The sequence below is a fragment of the Hordeum vulgare genome, chromosome 3H (assembly GCF_904849725.1).
Source record: "Hordeum vulgare subsp. vulgare chromosome 3H, MorexV3_pseudomolecules_assembly, whole genome shotgun sequence".
Classification (NCBI taxonomy): domain Eukaryota; kingdom Viridiplantae; phylum Streptophyta; class Magnoliopsida; order Poales; family Poaceae; genus Hordeum; species Hordeum vulgare.
In genome coordinates this window covers 36,427,782-36,445,987 of record NC_058520.1, presented here as the reverse complement: position 1 = coordinate 36,445,987, position 18,206 = coordinate 36,427,782, and the positions used below count along the sequence as shown (strand labels likewise).

At 43.4% G+C, this 18,206-nt stretch overlaps 1 protein-coding gene across 4 annotated transcripts; it reads right to left on the bottom strand.

Annotated features, from left to right (window-relative positions):
- Nucleotides 1-760: 760 nt before the first annotated feature.
- LOC123442831 lies at nt 761-8,059 on the bottom strand. 4 transcript variants are annotated; one of them, XM_045118985.1, is made up of 19 exons: nt 7,924-8,051; nt 7,645-7,667; nt 7,365-7,540; nt 6,784-6,891; nt 6,513-6,525; nt 6,297-6,433; nt 5,912-6,007; nt 5,419-5,473; nt 4,855-4,939; nt 4,239-4,434; nt 3,986-4,145; nt 3,873-3,910; nt 3,366-3,435; nt 3,189-3,296; nt 3,038-3,063; nt 1,791-2,916; nt 1,600-1,709; nt 1,345-1,496; nt 761-1,114 (listed from the first exon to the last, which is right to left on the bottom strand). In XM_045118985.1, the coding sequence occupies exons 1-19, from the start codon at nt 7,963-7,965 to the stop codon at nt 1,061-1,063; spliced, it is 2,775 nt and encodes a 924-aa protein (XP_044974920.1). In that variant the 5' UTR covers nt 7,966-8,051; the 3' UTR covers nt 761-1,060. The 4 variants fall into 4 exon arrangements, with proteins under 4 accessions (XP_044974920.1, XP_044974921.1, XP_044974922.1 ...); XM_045118986.1 differs by having other exon boundaries at nt 1,791-2,913; XM_045118987.1 differs by having other exon boundaries at nt 3,986-4,067.
- Between the last annotated feature and the right edge of the window lie 10,147 nt (nt 8,060-18,206).

Here is an 18,206-nt window from a genome sequence, read left to right as displayed (position 1 = left end):
CTCTTCTCCGACGCATGCAACTCCTCCGAGGAGTCGAGCTCGTGCTCCTCGCTCGCCCCTGTGAAAAGGGAGCCGGAGGAGCTCCTCCCGCTCCGCATGATCAAGAGGGAGCCGGGGCCCGAGGTGGAGCCAGAGCGGCGGGCCGATGGCATGGTCGGGCCAAAGGGCTTCCTCCCCCCGACAGAGGAGGACGCGATTATGGCCGTCATTCTCACGCGCAGTGCACGGGAGGAGGAAGAGGAGCTGCAGCGCCGTCGAAAGGAGGAGATCGACGCCGTGTTTTACGAACGGGGGCTGCAAAGGCTCTCACGTTTGATGTGAAGGAGGAGTGGCGCCGCAAGAAGATCGAGCAGGAGAAGATTTACGTCGACCTCACCACCTCCGACGACTTAGCACACCTCTGACGACTTAATTAGCACCGCCGCTAGGCTCCAGTGAGCTCGATTAAGTCAGCTACCGCACCTGATGGACTCCGGCGAGCTTGATTTTGCCTAGTTTTAAGGTAGGATAGCATCCTGCGAGCTTTATTCGAAGTAGAAATTAAGTTAATTTATTCTTCATTTTTTTTCTTGGAATGCAAGGCTAGTATATATGCTGTTGCTGGCTTGCTACTCTCGATATTCTTAAGAAGTCGGGGTAATAAAAGACCCCATTCGTGAAAAAACAAAATCAACAGAGCAAATGATTCTTTCATCTAGGGGAACGGAGTATCGACAAGATTCAGGCCAGGTGCACGCAGAAAAAAAAAACTGGCCATGTATGCACTAATTAGAGTGGATATGTATTTGCTCCGTCAGTTTAAGTGAGTCGAATGACTATAGGTACACCCCACGGTCCCAACCCCCCTGATTTGTCATCTCCTAATAATCACAGGCAAGCATCCCCTAACAATCATATGTTGAAACAGGCATCTCCTAACAATCACAGGTTGAAGCACGCAACATGGACGAATGTTGTGCATGCTTCACCGCATTGCGATGCTGATTTCGCGGACCCCACCACCAGCGGCACTTACACAGGATCTTACAAGGCATTGTGTTACTAGATTACTTTTAGCTGTTTAGACACTTCTTCGCAGGACAGTTCCATCCTCCATCGTCCTGAAGTGCGTAACCTGAATCAAAAAGAAGATCGAATTTCAGAAGCTATTCAACTGCTGACAGAGGGCGGACAATTGCATTTGCCAGAATTGCCACATGGTTCGAGCATCAAGTAAATTTGCATATCAAGTTTCGTCCGGAACAGAAATGTCGCATATAATATAACCATTTGAGCGCATAAATGTCTTTTGGAGGAAAAAGATACGGCATATGACCGAATAGGACCGGGCTATTTAATCTTTACCTTATCTAGCTTGTCCTTCATTGGTGTTTCTACCACTACCTTCTGAAGACAAAACCGTCGGAGAACACGACGTTCAAGCATAACCTCAAACTGAATATCACTGTTGCTTGATGACACGCCTGATATTACCTTCTTCTCAATCCCCACCTTCTCTAGAGGTCAGCAAATATAACGACACATAGATGAGAATATATATTCTTGTGTTTCAATGATTACAGAGTTAAAGCAAGGGGTATGGTGGAATGGATAACAGACCTGCCATGAAAGGAGACTGGAACATTGGATTGGCCTTGGTATGATCTCCATCATCATGAATAATGTTTCTAACATGCACCGGAGCTTCAAAGTCAACACCGGGATTTTCTCTGTTAATGGAGAATGAAAAGAGCATCCATGTAAGTCCATGAAATGAGTAGGGACTGATATTTGAAGGGCACACTACTTACATTGTTCTTGCACAATCAACTTGAGCATGAATTTGGAAAATTCCTCTTGAGGCTTCCTCAAGACACAAGTTTCCAGGAAGTTGCGTTGCTGCTGCTGATATTCCATTCTGCACCCCAGGATAGTTGGTCACTTCCGAGCCATCAGAACATGTTTCAGCTTCACTCATCTCATTTCCGAAATCTCCAGAAGGTTTAGATGCTTGTGTCAACGTCTTTGTTTCTAGTTTCTCGAGCCTCTCAGTCCCTCCTTTATTCTTCTCATCATTTTTTCTTGCCAACAGATTATTCAGCTCATTATCGCTCCGAAAAGTGTCATCACTAACATGGCCATCTTCCCAGAATGAATGTAGTCTGGACTCCTGAAAATCAATACCAGGATCAAACCCTTGCCTTAGTGAATCCTTGCCAGACTGCTGAGAATATGTAGTGTGTTGACCGACGACAGTTTCATTTACGGAACTGGCAGAATGAAATATGTCTGCATTTGATTTCTTGAGAGAGTAAAAATTATCTTCTTTCTTCTTGCCTGCCTTCTGTCCCAAGAAAGTACACATATCAATGTTGCTCGGAAGGTCCGTGGCACGGAATGGGTCTGAAAACTCCGTTGTATTGCCAAATAAATCTGAAACAGGATTCTGCGGGTGAATCTCATCATACGCACTGTCAGGTCTGTGGAAAACAGGACGAACTTTTGATGTAGGTCTCCATTCAGTTGATCCCACAGTTTGAAATCCACCCATATCTGGAATAGAATCAAAAGGTTTATCCTCACGCATTACAGTGCAACTCGGTGGGTTGTTTCGTCGAGTGCTGCCCTTCAGATGGGAGGTACAAGAACCCCAGTCAGCAAATTTCTCCTGAAGTGATAAACGGCAGCTTGGTTCTTGGGTTCTCTGTTGGCCCATTGCCTTATCTGGCCAATAATCTGCTTCACGATTCTTCTGGTCTGTTGCTCTTTTATAGTATTCTTCTTCATCCCTGAATGCTGACATTTCATCTAGATGTGCATCGATATTTGGAATATCAGACTTATCCAAGCTTGCATGGAAGTCATCCTTCTCATTCATGTTTTTCTCTGTGCATTTTACAGACAGTGTTGGTTTGTTGCTCGAGATATCCTTCACTGCTATGGAAGTGAACCAAAAAGAGGAAGACAACTTAGTTTAAGTGCACATTATACTCTATACATCAACGTCAAGAGTTTTCGCTGGAGAAAAGAACAGAATCAGATAGCGGACATCACTAACCTGCAGCACATGAGCTTGATTCTTCACTGCAGAGAATAATTTGGAAGGATCAGCTAGGGCAATGCCCCATGGTTTTGCATGGCACATGATACGAGCATTAAGAAAAACTGAACCCAGTCAAACATGACAGTCAAGTTAATTTGCTAATTACCTCAATGGGCTCTTCCTTTTCTCTGAATCATCGTCTACCATGTCAGAAGACCAAGCAGAAGGGCCAAAAGTGATGTTTGTGTTGTGGATTTTCTTAGACGATGGTTGCCTGGCCAGAATTTTAACAAGATCAAATTGATGTGTTAATATAAATTCCAAGAGCATTTGTTGTTGTTACCTTTCCCAGTCAAACTGTAACATATCAATGTCATCATCCAGTAATGACTGATCAGAAAAGAGGTCATGCCCTGACGCAATTAAGAAACACAAAAGGATCAGATTATTATTTTTAAAGGAGAGAGATTGCACTAATTAGTCACAGTGCCATGGAAACTACAAGCGTCCTACTAGGCAGGCCAATGGTAAAAGAAATAGGAGCTAGGAAAACAAAGCAGATCCAGATTAGGCAGGCCAATGTTTCTCAAGTGTACTGATGTATTAACAAAAGGTAAAGCAAGCTGTACAACAAAATTCGACAACTCGCCAAGCTATAGAACAGCAGATTCAGATTTCCAATGCTCTCTACCAGTACATAAAAAATATCCATGATACTTCAATATTATTGTATGAAATAATACACAATCACATTCCAGTTAGAGATCAATTGGGAAAGTACAGGAACAGTAATATGGAACTCTGGCTGGTGCATTGAAATAAGGAGAACACTAACACAGATAATTCTGACCTGAAGTCTCAAATCTTATGCTAGTTCTTGTTGAAGTTCTGCAACAATAAAATAAATTATTCATAGCCCCTTGGAAGTTATTAGTCGTATCTTGATATAAGTGGAGAAATAACCTTCGCTCTGGAGAGTATCTTTCTTTAACACCATAGTCAACTGTATCAAAATGTTCCGCTCTTGGAGTAGGAAAATGAGCATCTGAATCGAATGATTCCATGTTCCACAAATGATCAGAATTTACATCAGGTAGACCGTCATATCTTCTACTACAATTTGCTGTCCACAGTAGAAAAATAGAATGTAATATTTTCTAAGGCCACAACATTGGAGTGGCCCTACTCGGTAATAAGATGGCGCAGCAGAACTTACATTGCCAACCTTTTGGAGCTTGAGGTTTACAAAACATGTCCTCATCCCCGGCATAGAGATTATCATTGTAGTTCTCAAATGAATGTGAAAAATAACAGTTTTCCCTCCTTACATAGCTTGACTCATCTACAAGACTACCCATTTTGTGTGAAGTGCTTCGCTCTCTCATCATGCTAATACCATACATTAGAGAATCCTGTTGAAATGATAGAAAAGAACATTTGAAAGCCATTACTAGCTAGGGAAGAATATAAAAATCTACAGCTACTCCCTCAAGTAATTCAATCAAGAACATAAACCACATCAGCTGTACAAGTGAATTCTTCAATACAGATCTGTAAGAAAGTATTAATAAAATAGAGCTAGCGGCTACAGGTGAGAGCAGCCAACCAGCCATAATTTTGGAATCATGTTTCTACTTTTCTCTAGGCTTTATACCTGTTTTGATGTTCTTTTCTACTCCCTCTGTCCCAAAATAAGTTTCCCAACTTTGTACTAACTTTAGTCTAAAGTTGTACTAAGGTTAATACACTTGTTTTGGGACGGAGTGAGTACTTATCTTACAAAACTTTTGTACATGATCCCAAACAAAAGATGAGGGAGCTGAGATTCTCACCAGTCCTTTTGTGGTATCAAAAGGGATGGACCTTCTTGATTTATTTTGCGTGTACCGCGAGGCCTTTGGTGGCAAAGGTAAAGTCCTGCAAAAACAAAATAATCGTAATGTAGCTAGGCGCACAGCATTGAGCTGTGAGAAAGGTTCAGACATTATTATTTTTATGTTAGGCAAGAAGCTTTATCCCTTAACTGTAGTGACACGGTGGGGAAACTAGACCATGTGGACCAAAGCCAACCAACCAGACCAATAATTCATTATTGCACTTGGTGATGAATTTTAATTCCAGCAATACAACTAGTATTAAAGACAGTTTTCTTCATTGTAAGGAATGGATTTCCTTGAGGTAAAGAACTTCACAATAGTTGACTCATTTATTGCATGAGCCTATGGGTACTTTAATTGTATCCCAGATATGTCAACCTACTGTTCTCGAACTTTATCAATAAATACAAAGATGATTTAGCAATACCATTTTCTGTAAAACTGAAAAGTGTGTATCATTTGGACTTCTTTAAACCGAATTAACTTCATAGATGAAACGGGCATTTAGCACAAAGCAACCTTTTGGTGGATCTTGGTGACTGGAGAGGAGTTTCCATCTTGACATGGCCAAGGCCTGAAAACAGAAGCATAGTTATGTCTATTAGATCACCTTCTTATGTTGCTAAAAGAGGAAAACAAAATGGACCCAGAATTCATCAAGGATAATAAGTTAAAAACCACAGATGTACTACCACGATGCTCATAGGAGTTCCATAATGAAAATACATTAACAAACTTGGAAGTCCTACCAACTATACTTGACATGAGAAAAACTGTCAATATGACCTTGTAAGTCATAACAATTTCTTTTGTATACGCTAAACCTGAGAAACAAATGTAAACACAAGAATGTTCTTTTTTCTTTCAAAAAAACACAAGAATGTCCTTTAGGTGTATGTTCTCATGGAAACCAGGAAAAGTACATCAATGCACAAAACCATAACAAAATAGTCCAGATTAAGATGTTTGTAGATAAAATAATTGTATGCACTAAATGTTATTGAAAATGCACCTTTAACAGAAAATGAAACATGAGATTCACGGGCAGGTTGAGCGGTAGATTTATTTTTTGATCCCTCGTATCTGACCAAATCAATAAGTGAAATTTCTGCAAGGATAAAACATAGTTAAATAATAGTTCCAACAATACACAGCAAGTGAATTAATCTCAATTATGCAATTTACATTTATAAATCAATGCTGCAATTTGAAAGACTAAGAAACGCTGGTTGGATTAAATAATTGCTGACCTAACTAAGCACACCTATTAGGGCTATGTGATTTTTCATTACTGAATATCTTTCAGATACGTGCAACGTATAAACCTGAACTATGACTCAGCCGGTAGGGCCATAAACAATTGACTGGCAGTAGTGAAGGAAAGTAGGAAACATCACCACCACTGTTGAGATCCACATTTGGATTTCGCTTCGTGGCATCATAGTTATTCGATGTGGATATTTTGCGTGCAAGAGGATCTTCATGAGGGTTAACGGCAGCTGCAACATCTTGATGAGCAACGGGTGATGACAATCTGGCAACATACAAGACTGGTATCTCACAACACTAGATCAATTAAGCACACTCTTATCGTACTGCATTGAGATACTGACCTAGGCTGAGAACCTGCAAAATAGCAGGAAAAATTCACATTAAACTCAAATTTACCTAGCATATTGCACAGCTCAGCAGTTAATAGCATATCTCGTTCTACTTTTGACAGCTACATATTCAGGAGAGAAACATATAAACCCAGTACACACGATGTGAAATTTGTGGATGCAATTGATCTTGTTAATATATCTTTGCTAAGCATGCCATAAAATATAACAAGAAAAGCATAATTAATTCCAGCATCTGATATACATATAGCTGTACTCTTACTTGTTTCCCTCGGATCAATATTATATGAAGAAATGATCTTCTTCAGCGCCTCTAGAGGGGAAGCACTAAAATGTGTGCTGTCCATGTGCGGAAGAACACTATCTGCATCTGAAATAAGAGTAAAAGGACCATACTAAGAAACATCAAGAGATTAAAAATATGGCACGCATACAGGTTCATGATGAAGCATGCATCATTAATTAATAATGGAAAAGTGCTCCCAAAAAACACCATGCAAAACAAAATAAGACGTAGATAATGCATTGTAAAAGTGCAACTGTTAAATAATACCATTGTTGAATTTATATTTATGGCTTAGCCAAGGAGCAGCTCACTAGTTATAATGCATAGCTACAGGAACGCTGTTTTCCAGTTTCTTCTATTCCTGAAGGAAACCAGAACAGATCCATTGTTTGTTCTGGTTCATATACTTGAAATTTTCTATTTGACTAGAGTGACATTGGCCAGCCTACTCGACCAGATTCTCTGGCATTGTGCTAGAGAGCAGCAGGATCAACCGCAGACAAAATCATGTGTAGCAAGTTCACTATTAAGGCTGCAAAACATGTACAGAAACTCACTTTCAGGGCCATTGCGCTGACTGACTGGAGCTGCCAAATTGTTCAGGCTTAGGATGTCAAGGGATCGAGGCGCCTGATCACCGACAGCTTGACCGCCTGCACCATCTGTGCCATCCTGGTTCTGCAGCCCTGCCGTGTGCTGCTGCCGCTTCTTCTGTTCAAAGTACTGCCTCTGCCTGCCCACCATGTTTGTTCCCACAATCAGTCACAGCGACATGAGAACAATAACCGTGCCGAAGCAGCTTTTACAGCTTGAAATCCGTGAGCCTAGCAAGGTTACCTGCTCTGTGTCGATTTCCTGGACTGCGCTCATTTCAAGGACGAACATACCGCGTCAGGTTCCCAAAAAATCAACCGAATGTTAGCACTTGGTTACGAAATACACTGCTGCATGCTACGGTTATTAGGTCGGCCAGCACCCGCCGTTGCAATGTTGCGGTGCAGAAACTACCCAAATAGTACAGATTTCAAACAAAAACAGCCCGAATCGTGCTGAATTCCCAAATCAATCGATGCTGGAGCGCGGAGTAAACGCGGGGCGGGGGATGCGAGAACTCACGGCGTACACCTGCCTCCTGGAGCCTCCGGTCCACTGCAGCATCGCGGGGAAGCGGCCGAGCTACCTCCCCGGGTGGCACGGGGTGGGAGGGAGGCGCGCGTAGGGCGCGGAGGCGGAGGGGGAGGGAGGGGGCGCGGAGGCTGCCGGCGGGGAGGGAGAGTGGCGGCGCCGCGGCGGAGAGTAGTCGGTTGGGGGTGCGGCGTCGAGGCCGCGGCGCCGCTGGCGAGCGGGGACGGGGAGGCGGCGTCGGGAGCAGGAGCAGCGCGAGCACGGAGAGAGGAGGCGCGCAAGTGAAATGGGAAAGGGGGGAGGGTGGCGCCTTGGCACTCCCACTCACATCGGGTCATTGGGTGGGACCGTGGGAGAATCATTGGGTGACCCCGATTGTTTTTTTGTTTTTTTTGTGCCAAAATGCATAGATGAATTTCAAAGTTCCAAATGGCGTCGTTGAACAATTTTAAAACGATGTGTTGGCTCAGTCTTTTAAAGAAATTCATAGGAGTAAAATGTGCATGAGTGTATGCATTTATAGAAATAAGTATATGTGTGTACGTATAAATGTATAAATGTATAAATGTATGTGCCTGTATTGTGTTAATAAAATCATCAGAGGTAATTAAAGTTGCTCTGAAACTCATTTTAGTTCATCGATTTCAGAATAGCCGAAATAAGGCTACTAAAGTTGTCACATACTGTCCTCATACATTTTTGTGTACATATTTCATTCAACTGACGTACGGTTGACCGGTCAAACACCATGTAGCGATGATTGTGTATAGCACAACATCACATTTAATCCATGCACGTAGGGGCCCATCCGTCAGCTGAAGTGAAAGAAAAAACTATACGTGCACCCGTGGAGATTTGAATCAAACAACAAACCTATCATTTGAGGCCATGCTCTAGCCACCAAGAGCGACGGTGCGATTTAACTAAAATCTACTTCCAAGTTTTTCCCAACTATAATTATTTTAAAAACGGAGGGGAGTTCTCTTCAACTATCTTTACCTTTTTTTCAATAATAAAGAGGCTATCGTTTCTGTCGGAAAACCCGCGCCGTTTTTGCAAAAAAAGCCCCTAAGATTTTAGTTATTCAATCCGCAGTCCTGATGGAGTCAACCTGAACAGTTACAGCGACCGAAGAGAAAAAAACACCCACGCTCCCACCAACCCTAATCGCATCTCCAACCTCCAGCGTGCTGCCGGCCTCCACGCCACCAGCCTCCGCCACGTCGCCACGCGCTGCCGGCCTACGCCCCACCGCCGCGTGTCGCCACCACCTTCCTCGCCGACGTTCCTACCCCTTCCCCAAGTGCGCACATGCCCGTGGCGTTCTACAGGGGTCGTTGTCGGCTCCCTCACCCGTGGCTCGTCCAACAAGCCGGCCCCATCCACAAGCCGGCGCAGGGGCTACCCACGCTCTCCCAAGCCCGCGTGAGCCTCCTTCTGCCCTTCAGTCACGGACGACGCCACGCCCTGCAACTCCACGAATACGTCCTCGACCCTGACCGACTTCTCTGAGCCTGATGAGATCTCGGTGGCCACCATACCTCGCACTACGGATGTGTCACCATTGAGGCCATCGCTCGCGGGGGCTAGGCCGTTGTCGATCTATTCCTCTGGGTCAACGACCTCCTTCATCCATGGTCAGATGTGCTCGTGGCTGTCCACATGAGAGTAATGGTCTGGCCGTGCTCCACGATGACTACCACCAAGCGAGGGAGCTTTGCGCCGGTCTCCTCTCCTCTGACCTCAAGTCAGACCACCACCACGACCAGACTTGCTTCTGCATAGGTAAGGAACTTTGTCTACAGATTGCTTCAACAATTTTGTGACCACACTGTAGAGCTTAATAAATTAGTATATGCAAGTTATGTACTTTATGGTTGTATCAGCCAGCGTAGTGAATTTGATGTTTCAGACAGTTGCCTATACCACTCAAACTGACTACTTGGATCATTTTTTGTTTTTTCCCTATGAATCTAGATTTGACCTTGCGCATGTAATTCAGGGTGTAAAAAAGGAAGCAGGCAAGCTTAAGAGATGGTTCAAAATTAACAGCTTTGTTCACAAATATGGCTCATTATTTTCATCCGAGAGGTTGTCATGTTGATCCACAACAATGGTTGTGTGCATTTATCAAATACAGAGGCCCTATGATCTTCTTAACTTTTCTGAAAAATGTTATTCGACATTTCAGGCCTTGGATTACTGTCAGCTAGGAGATGAAGTTGAGAGCAAGGAGTTAAAACTTGATTCACCAGGTTTTCTCTATATTGTACCATACAGTTCATGTTCTGGTTGTCTTGCTTCTTCCGAAATTACTAAAATTCTAAATTACCTTCGAAGTGGTAGAGAATGGAGAAAACTGTTTGTAAGGAGAATCTATAGAAACATTAAATGCAACTAAATTGCTTCTCTGATTCTGGGGGCTATTAGGGCTTAACAGATCATGTGTGCTATCGCAACTTTCGAAAATATTATGGAAATCCATGTAACCATGATTCATCAGAGTCTAATTGACATGGCTCATGAAAATTAAAAATTTATTTTGTGATGTAAACTTAGAACTCTTTTGCTATATCGTTTGATTGTCTTCCTCCCCTGCTCAATGTCCCCTCCGCCTTGCACGGTATGTTTAGAACTACGAGTATTGGATGGTCGCGAGTCCACAATGTGTATTTTGAGTGAAGTCTGCAATATGTAGGGGCGGTTGTAATCAGTGCTCGATGGTAGCTTGGGTACGAACTTCTGCTCTAATTACTATGTGCTTGACGCTGATTTTAATTTCCTGGATAAATTATAATTAGGTCGTTTGTGATTTTTTGGTTTACACTGCCTTCCTAACAAATGAACTTATTGCTCATACTTTGGATATCATGTAAGCTTCTATGATCTTTGAACGAACACTCCATTGCTCATAATACAAATCAATTCTGAATCCTATAACCTTCTCTAACCTTTGAATGAATTCTTCCCTTTATGTTGAACTAGCTAGACGATATTCAAGACTATTGCTGGATGATCAATTCATTTGGCTTAACTTTAAAAAATGAGAGTATTGCTGGTTAAACATTTGATTTATATTGACTTCTAAAAAGGGGACCGTATACACCAGTTGGTGCTATTTTTTTAGAAAGGAAGGGTGTATGCATGTTTGGGGTTATTGAAAATGTAACAGAAGTTCTTTGGTATTACCCAGATCTAAGATATGTAAGTAGATTGTATTTTCGTTTGTTGACGTCATGAGAAAATTTGGAACATCACATTGTAATTATGGAATCATTCAGGCATCATGCTATGGATGAGCCTATTGTTTTAGTGAAAGTATCGTGTGATATGAGATTGTTAATCTATAGTTACGTCTTATTTCTGATATTAACTATGAATGAAATGCAAGGTTCTTCAACCTGCTATAATATTTTCTTGTTGTAGTGATAACAAGTGATTTACTGCTTTGATATTAAACTAATATAATTATTCTGAACTGACATTGCATCCCCTATACAAAATACACAAGTTGTTGGATTCAAAAGCATAGTGTTAGTTAGTGCTATGATTTTGCCTAATTTTTTTCCACTTTGAAATATTTTCCGCTCTACAAAACTATTAATCCGTTACTTGGTTTATATGTTATCTAACAGCTTCATCATTTTTCTTTAGCAGCTGCACCAGAATATTGACCAACTAGAGTATATGTACTCCTAATGCTCTCTCTTAAAATACTGAAGTCCTGATAAGTACCACATGCTTTTAAGTTATGCAGTTATGCAGGTCTTATTGTAGACATGCGCTTGTGTGCCGTGGAACTTCTCATCGCCTTCATCATTTCCATAGTCTGTAGGGTGTGCCGAAGGACAAGCTGCCATCAACGACAATGACACGGATGGTGAGCGACCTACAAAGCGATGGTTGACATGCAAGAGTACTGATTGTTTCCAGCATTAGATTAGAAACAAATGCATACGACGTTGCACTATAAGTTAGAAGATTTTGGTAAATATATATATTAATTTCAGAAAATATGTAAATAGACCAGCTATGTATATGCTCAATTATGAATTATATGTTGTATTGAATTTTCTAAATTTTGGTCGATACGTGAGCGATGGTCAGACTGAAGGGGAGAATTAGTTGATTCATTTAAATATATGCCCATCCTAACTTGATGAGCAATAAAATTTCGATTAAGGTTATACGTGCATTGCATATCATGAACTAGCTGCAGGAGCCGAGCTGGATTTGCTGGGTGTGCTCTGTTCTTTTGCTCTACCCGGATGATAGTATGTAAAGGAATGAATAGCTACTTTTCATCGGGAAAAAAAGGAACAATATAAATTTTACTTGATGTTCTTTCATGCTGGACTTAACTAACAAACATGTTCCCATTCCACCTTTGCCATGGGATGAGAACCATACAAAACAGATGCTATTGAGTTGTATTGCCAGGTCTGTTTACACACTCTGAATTGAGCAATGCTACATCTATAGGGTATTACGGGGAAGAAAGGTTTACATGGTGATGCGGCATTTTTTCATTGGTCAGTTTTGGGGGCACGGGCCCACCGCGGAGGTTTGGTTAGAAGAGAAGGGAGGTCCGTAACCTTCCGTTAATTATCCGTAGGTGTAGGATTATCGCTCTGAATTTTACTTAAGAATGAACCTCAAAGGTTGTACCTTTCTACAAAGTGCTAGCTTCTACACATGATCTGAATTTCGCGGGGGCACGGGCACCTAAGTGTTGTTATTAGTAGTTTGACTTACCTATCAATAAAATGTCGGGATGGCCTGCATTCTAAAAATTGTAGCATCCTGTGTACCAATATTATATGTTTTTGAATAGTTCTTTTTATCGAGCGGCTGGTCTCCGCCATGGTCTCCTTGATCTCACGATCTGCTCCTTCGCCACGCCTGCCCATGTTTCCATGAGGACACACGTGTTGGAAATATGCCCTAGAGGCAATAATAAAATGGTTATTATCATATTTCCTTGTTCATGATAATCGTCTATTGTTCATGCTATAACTGTATTAACAGGAAATAGTAATACATGTGTAATAAATAGATCACAATGTGTCCCTAGCAAGCCTCTAGTTGGCTAGCTCGTTAGTCAATAGATGATCATGGTTTCCTGATCATGGGCATTAGATGTCATTGATAACGGGATCACATCATTGGGAGAATGATGTGATGGACAAGACCCAATCTTAAGCATAGCACTAGATCGTATTGTTCGTATGCTAAAGCTTTTCTAATGTCAAGTATCTTTTCCTTCGACCATGAGATTGTGCAACTCCCGGATACCGTAGGAGTGCTTTGGGTGTATCAAACGTCACAACGTAACTGGGTGACTATAAAGGTGCACTACGGGTACCTCCGAAAGTGTCTGTTGGGTTGGTACGAATCAAGATCAGGATTTGTCACTCCGTGTGACGGAGAGGTATCTCTGGGCCCACTCGGTAGAACATCATCATGAGCTCAATGTGACTAAGGAGTTAGTCACACGATGACGTGCTACGGAACGAGTAAAGAGACTTACCGGTAACGACATTGAACAAGGTATAGGTATACCGACGATCGAATCTCGGGCAAATTCTATACCGATAGACAAAGGGAATCGTATACGGGATTGATTGAATCCTTGACATCGTGGTTCATCCAATGAGATCATCATGGAGCAAGTGGGAGCCACCATGGGTATCCAGACCCCGCTGATGGTTATTGGCCAGAGAGGTGTCTCGGTCATATCTGCCTGTCTCCCGAACCCGTAGGGTCTACACACCTAAGGTTCGATGACGCTAGGGTTATAGGGAATTGTTATACAAGGTTACCGAAAGTTGTTCGGAGTCCCGGATGAGATACCGGACGTCACGAGGAGCTCCAGAATGGTCCGGAGGTAAAGATTGATATATAGGACGGATGGTTTTGGACACCGGAAGTGTTTCGGGCGTCACCGGTAACGTACCGGGACCACCGGGACCACCGGAGGTGGCCCCAGGGGTCCACCGAAGGGAGGCTAGATGGGCTAAGTGGGGAAGGGAACCAGCCCCTAGGTGGGCTGGTGCGCCCCCACCCAGCCCATGCACACTAGAGAAGGGGGGAGGGGGAAACCCTAGGCGCAGGTGAGGCCCAAGGCCCACCTAGGGTGCGCCCCCCCTTTCCCTGCCCTGGCCGCCGCCCCCCTCCCATCTGGTGGCTGCCGCACCACCTAGGGGGGAACCCTAGGGGTGGCGCACCCCCCTCCCCCTCCTCCTATAAATATAGAGGGGTTTTGGCCATTGAGACACACGGTTTTCCCTCTCTCTCGGCGCATCCCTGCTCCTCTTCCTCCTCCTCTCTGCCGGTGCTTGGCGAAGCCCTGCCGGGAGACCTCGTCTCTCCATCGACACCACGCCGTCGTGCTGCTGGAGTTCTTCCCAAACCTCTCCCTCCTCCTTGCTGGATCAAGGTGCGGGAGACGTCACCGGGCTGCACGTGTGTTGACCGCGGAGGTGTCGTGGTTCGGCACTAGATCGGAATCGCTGCGAGTACGACTCCATCAACCGCGTTCTAGCAACGCTTCCGCTTAGCGATCTTCAAAGGTATGAAGATGCTCTTACCCCTCTCTCATTGCTGGTCTCTCCATAGGAAGATCTGAATATGCGTAGGAAAATTTCGATTTTATGCTACGTTACCCAACAGTGGCATCAGAGCCAGGTTTTCTATGCGTAGATTCTATGCACGAGTAGAACACAAAAGTTGTGGGCGATGATTTGTCAATTTTCTTGCCGCTACTAGTCTTATTCTTTTCCGGCGGTATTGTGGGATGAAGCGGCCCGGACCGACTTTACACGTACGCTTACGTGAGACTGGTTCCACCGACAGACATGCACACCGTGCATAAAGGTGGCTAGCGGGTGTCTGCCTCTCCTACTCTAGTCGGATTGGATTTGATGAAAAGGGTCCTTATGAAGGGTCAATAGCTTTCGCATATCATCGTTGTGGCTGTCACGTAGGTAAGAAGGCGTTCTTGCTAGAAACCCAAATCAGCCACATAAAACTTGCAACAACAATTAGAGGACGTCTAACTTGTTTTTGCAGGGTTTGACATGTGATGTGATATGGCCAAAGTTGTGATGTTGCATGTATGATGTATGAGATGATCATGTTATTGTAATAAGTTTCACGACTTGCATGTCGATGAGTATGACAACCGGCAGGAGCCATAGGAGTTGTCTTAATTTATTGTATGAGATGCAACGCCATGTGCTTACTACTTTTACTTCATTGCTAACGGTTAGCTGTAGTAGTAGTGATAGTAGTAGTTGGCGTGACGACTTCACGGAGACACGATGATGGAGATCATGGTGTCACGCCGGTGACGATGATGATCATGTGATGCCTGAAGATGGAGATCGAAAGAGCAAAGATGATAATGGCCATATCATGTCACTATATGATTGCGTTGTGATGTTTATCATGTTTTACATCTTATTGCTTAGAAAGACGGTAGCATAATAAGATGATCCCTCTTAAAATTTCGAGAACGTATTCCCCTAAGTGTGCACCGTTGCGAAGGTTCGTTGTCTCGAAGCACCACGTGATGATCGGGTGTGATAGATTCTAACGTTCGCATACAACGGGTGTAAGCCAGATTTACACACGCGAAACACCTAGGTTGACTCGACGAGCTTAGCATGTACAGACATGACCTCGAATACAAGAGACCTAAAGGTCGAACATGAGTCGTATGGTTGAATACGATCAGCATGGAGTTGCTCACCATGGTGACTAGTCCGTCTCACGTGATGATCGGACACGGGTTAGTCAACATGGATCATGTATCACTTAGATGACTAGAGGGATGTCGATTTAAGTGGGAGTTCATACTTAATTTGATTAAATGAACTTAATTGTCATGAATTTAGTCTAAAAGTTGTCTTTATAAATATTGTAGATGTCCAACGTCAACCTCAATTTCAATGCATTCCTAGAGAAAAACAAGCTGAAAGATGATGGTAGCAACTATGCGGACTGGGTTCGCAACTTGAAGCTCATCCTTGAAGCAGCTAAAAAGGCTTATGTCCTTGATGTGCCGCTAGGTGACCCTCCCGCTCCCGCAGCAGCCCAGGACATTCTGAATGTCTGGCAAACGCGGAGTGATGACTACTCTCTGGTTAGGTGTGGCATGCTATACAGTTTAGAAACGGGGCTCCAAAGGCGTTTTGAGCAACACGGGGCATATGAGATGTTCCAGGAGCTGAAGCTAGTTTTTCAAGCTCATGCCCGTGTCGAGAGATATGAAGTCTCCGACAAGTTCTTTAGCTGTAAGATGGAGGAGAACAGTTCTGTCAGTGAGCACATACTCAAAATGTCTGGGTTACACGGTCGTCTGACTTCACTTGGAGTCGAACTTCCGGATGATGCTATAATTGACAGAATCCTCCAGTCTCTCCCACCAAGCTACAAAGGCTTTGTGCTTAACTACAACATGCAAGGGATGGAGAAGACCATTCCCGAGTTGTACTCGATGCTCAAGTCTGCAGAAGTAGAAATCAAGAAAGAGCATCAAGTGTTGATGGTCAACAAGACCACTAGTTTCAAGAAAGGCAAGGGTAAGAAGAACTTCAAGAAAGACGGCAAAGCTGTTGCCGCGCCCGGTAAGCCAGATGCCGGGAAGAAGAAAAAGAACGGGCCCAAGCCTGAGACTGGGTGCTTCTATTGCAAGGGAAAGGGTCACTGGAAGCGGAACTGGCCCAAATACTTAGCGGACAAGAAGGCCGGCAACGTTAAAGGTATATGTGATATACATGTTATTGATGTGTACCTTACCAGCGCTCGTAGTAGCTCCTGTAATTTGATACCTGTGTTGTTGCTCACATTTGCAACTCGAAGCAGGAACTGTGAAATAGGCGAAGACTGGCCAAGGACGAGGTGACGATGCGCGTCGGGAATGGTTCAAAGGTCGATGTGATCGCCGTCGGCACGCTACCTCTACATCTACCGTCGGGATTAGTTTTAAACCTTAATAATTGTTATTTTGTACCAGCTTTAAGCATGAACATTGTATCAGGGTCTTGCTTAATGCGAGACGACTACTCATTTAAGTCAGAGAATAATGGTTGTTCTATTTATATGAGTGATATGTTTTATGGTCATGCTCCGCTGGTGAATGGTTTATTCTTGATGAATCTCGATCGTGATGTTACACATATTCATAGTGCGAGTACCAAAAGATGTAAAGTTGATAATGATAGTCCCACATACTTGTGGCACTGCCGCCTTGGTCATATCAGCGTTAAGCGCATGAAGAAGCTCCATACTGATGGACTATTAGAGTCTCTTGACTTTGAATCATTTGACACATGCGAACCGTGCCTCATGGGCAAGATGACTAAGACTCCATTCTCAGGAATAATGGAGAGAGCAACCGACTTATTGGAAATAATACATACTGATGTGTGTGGTCCAATGGACGTGGAAGCTCACGGTGGTTATCGTTATGTTCTCACTCTCACCGATGATTTGAGTAGGTATGGGTATATCTACTTGATGAAGCACAAATCTGAGACGTTTGAAAAGTTCAAGGAATTTCAGAGTGAGGTTGAGAATCAACGTGACAGAAAAATTAAATGTCTACGATCTGATCGTGGAGGAGAATATTTGAGTCACGAGTTTGGCACACACCTAAGGAAGTGTGGAATCGTTTCACAACTGACGCCGCCTGGCACAACGCAACGCAACGGAGTGTCTGAACGTCGTAATCGCACTTTATTAGATATGGTACGATCTATGATGTCTCTTACCGACTTATCGCTATCATTTTGGGGATACGCATTAGAAACTGCAGCATTCACTTTAAATAGGGCACCGTCTAAATCCGTTGAGACGACACCGTATGAACTATGGTTTGGCAAGAAACCTAAGTTGTCGTTTCTTAAAGTTTGGGGCTGCGATGCTTATGTGAAGAAACTTCAACCAGTAAAGCTCGAACCCAAAGCGGAGAAATGCGTATTCATAGGATACCCTAAGGAAACTATTGGGTATGCCTTCTATCTTAGATCCGAAGGTAAAACCTTTGTTGCCAAGAACGGATCCTTTCTAGAGAAAGAGTTTCTCTCGAAAGAAGTGGGAGGAAGGTAGAACTTGATGAGGTAATTACACCCCCTCTCGAACAGGATAGTAGCGCAGCGCGGGAAGTTGTTCCTGTGGCGCCTACTCCAACTGTAGATGAAGTTAATGATGATGATCATGAAGCTTCGTATCAAGTTACTACTGAACCGCGAAGGTCCACAAGGGCACGC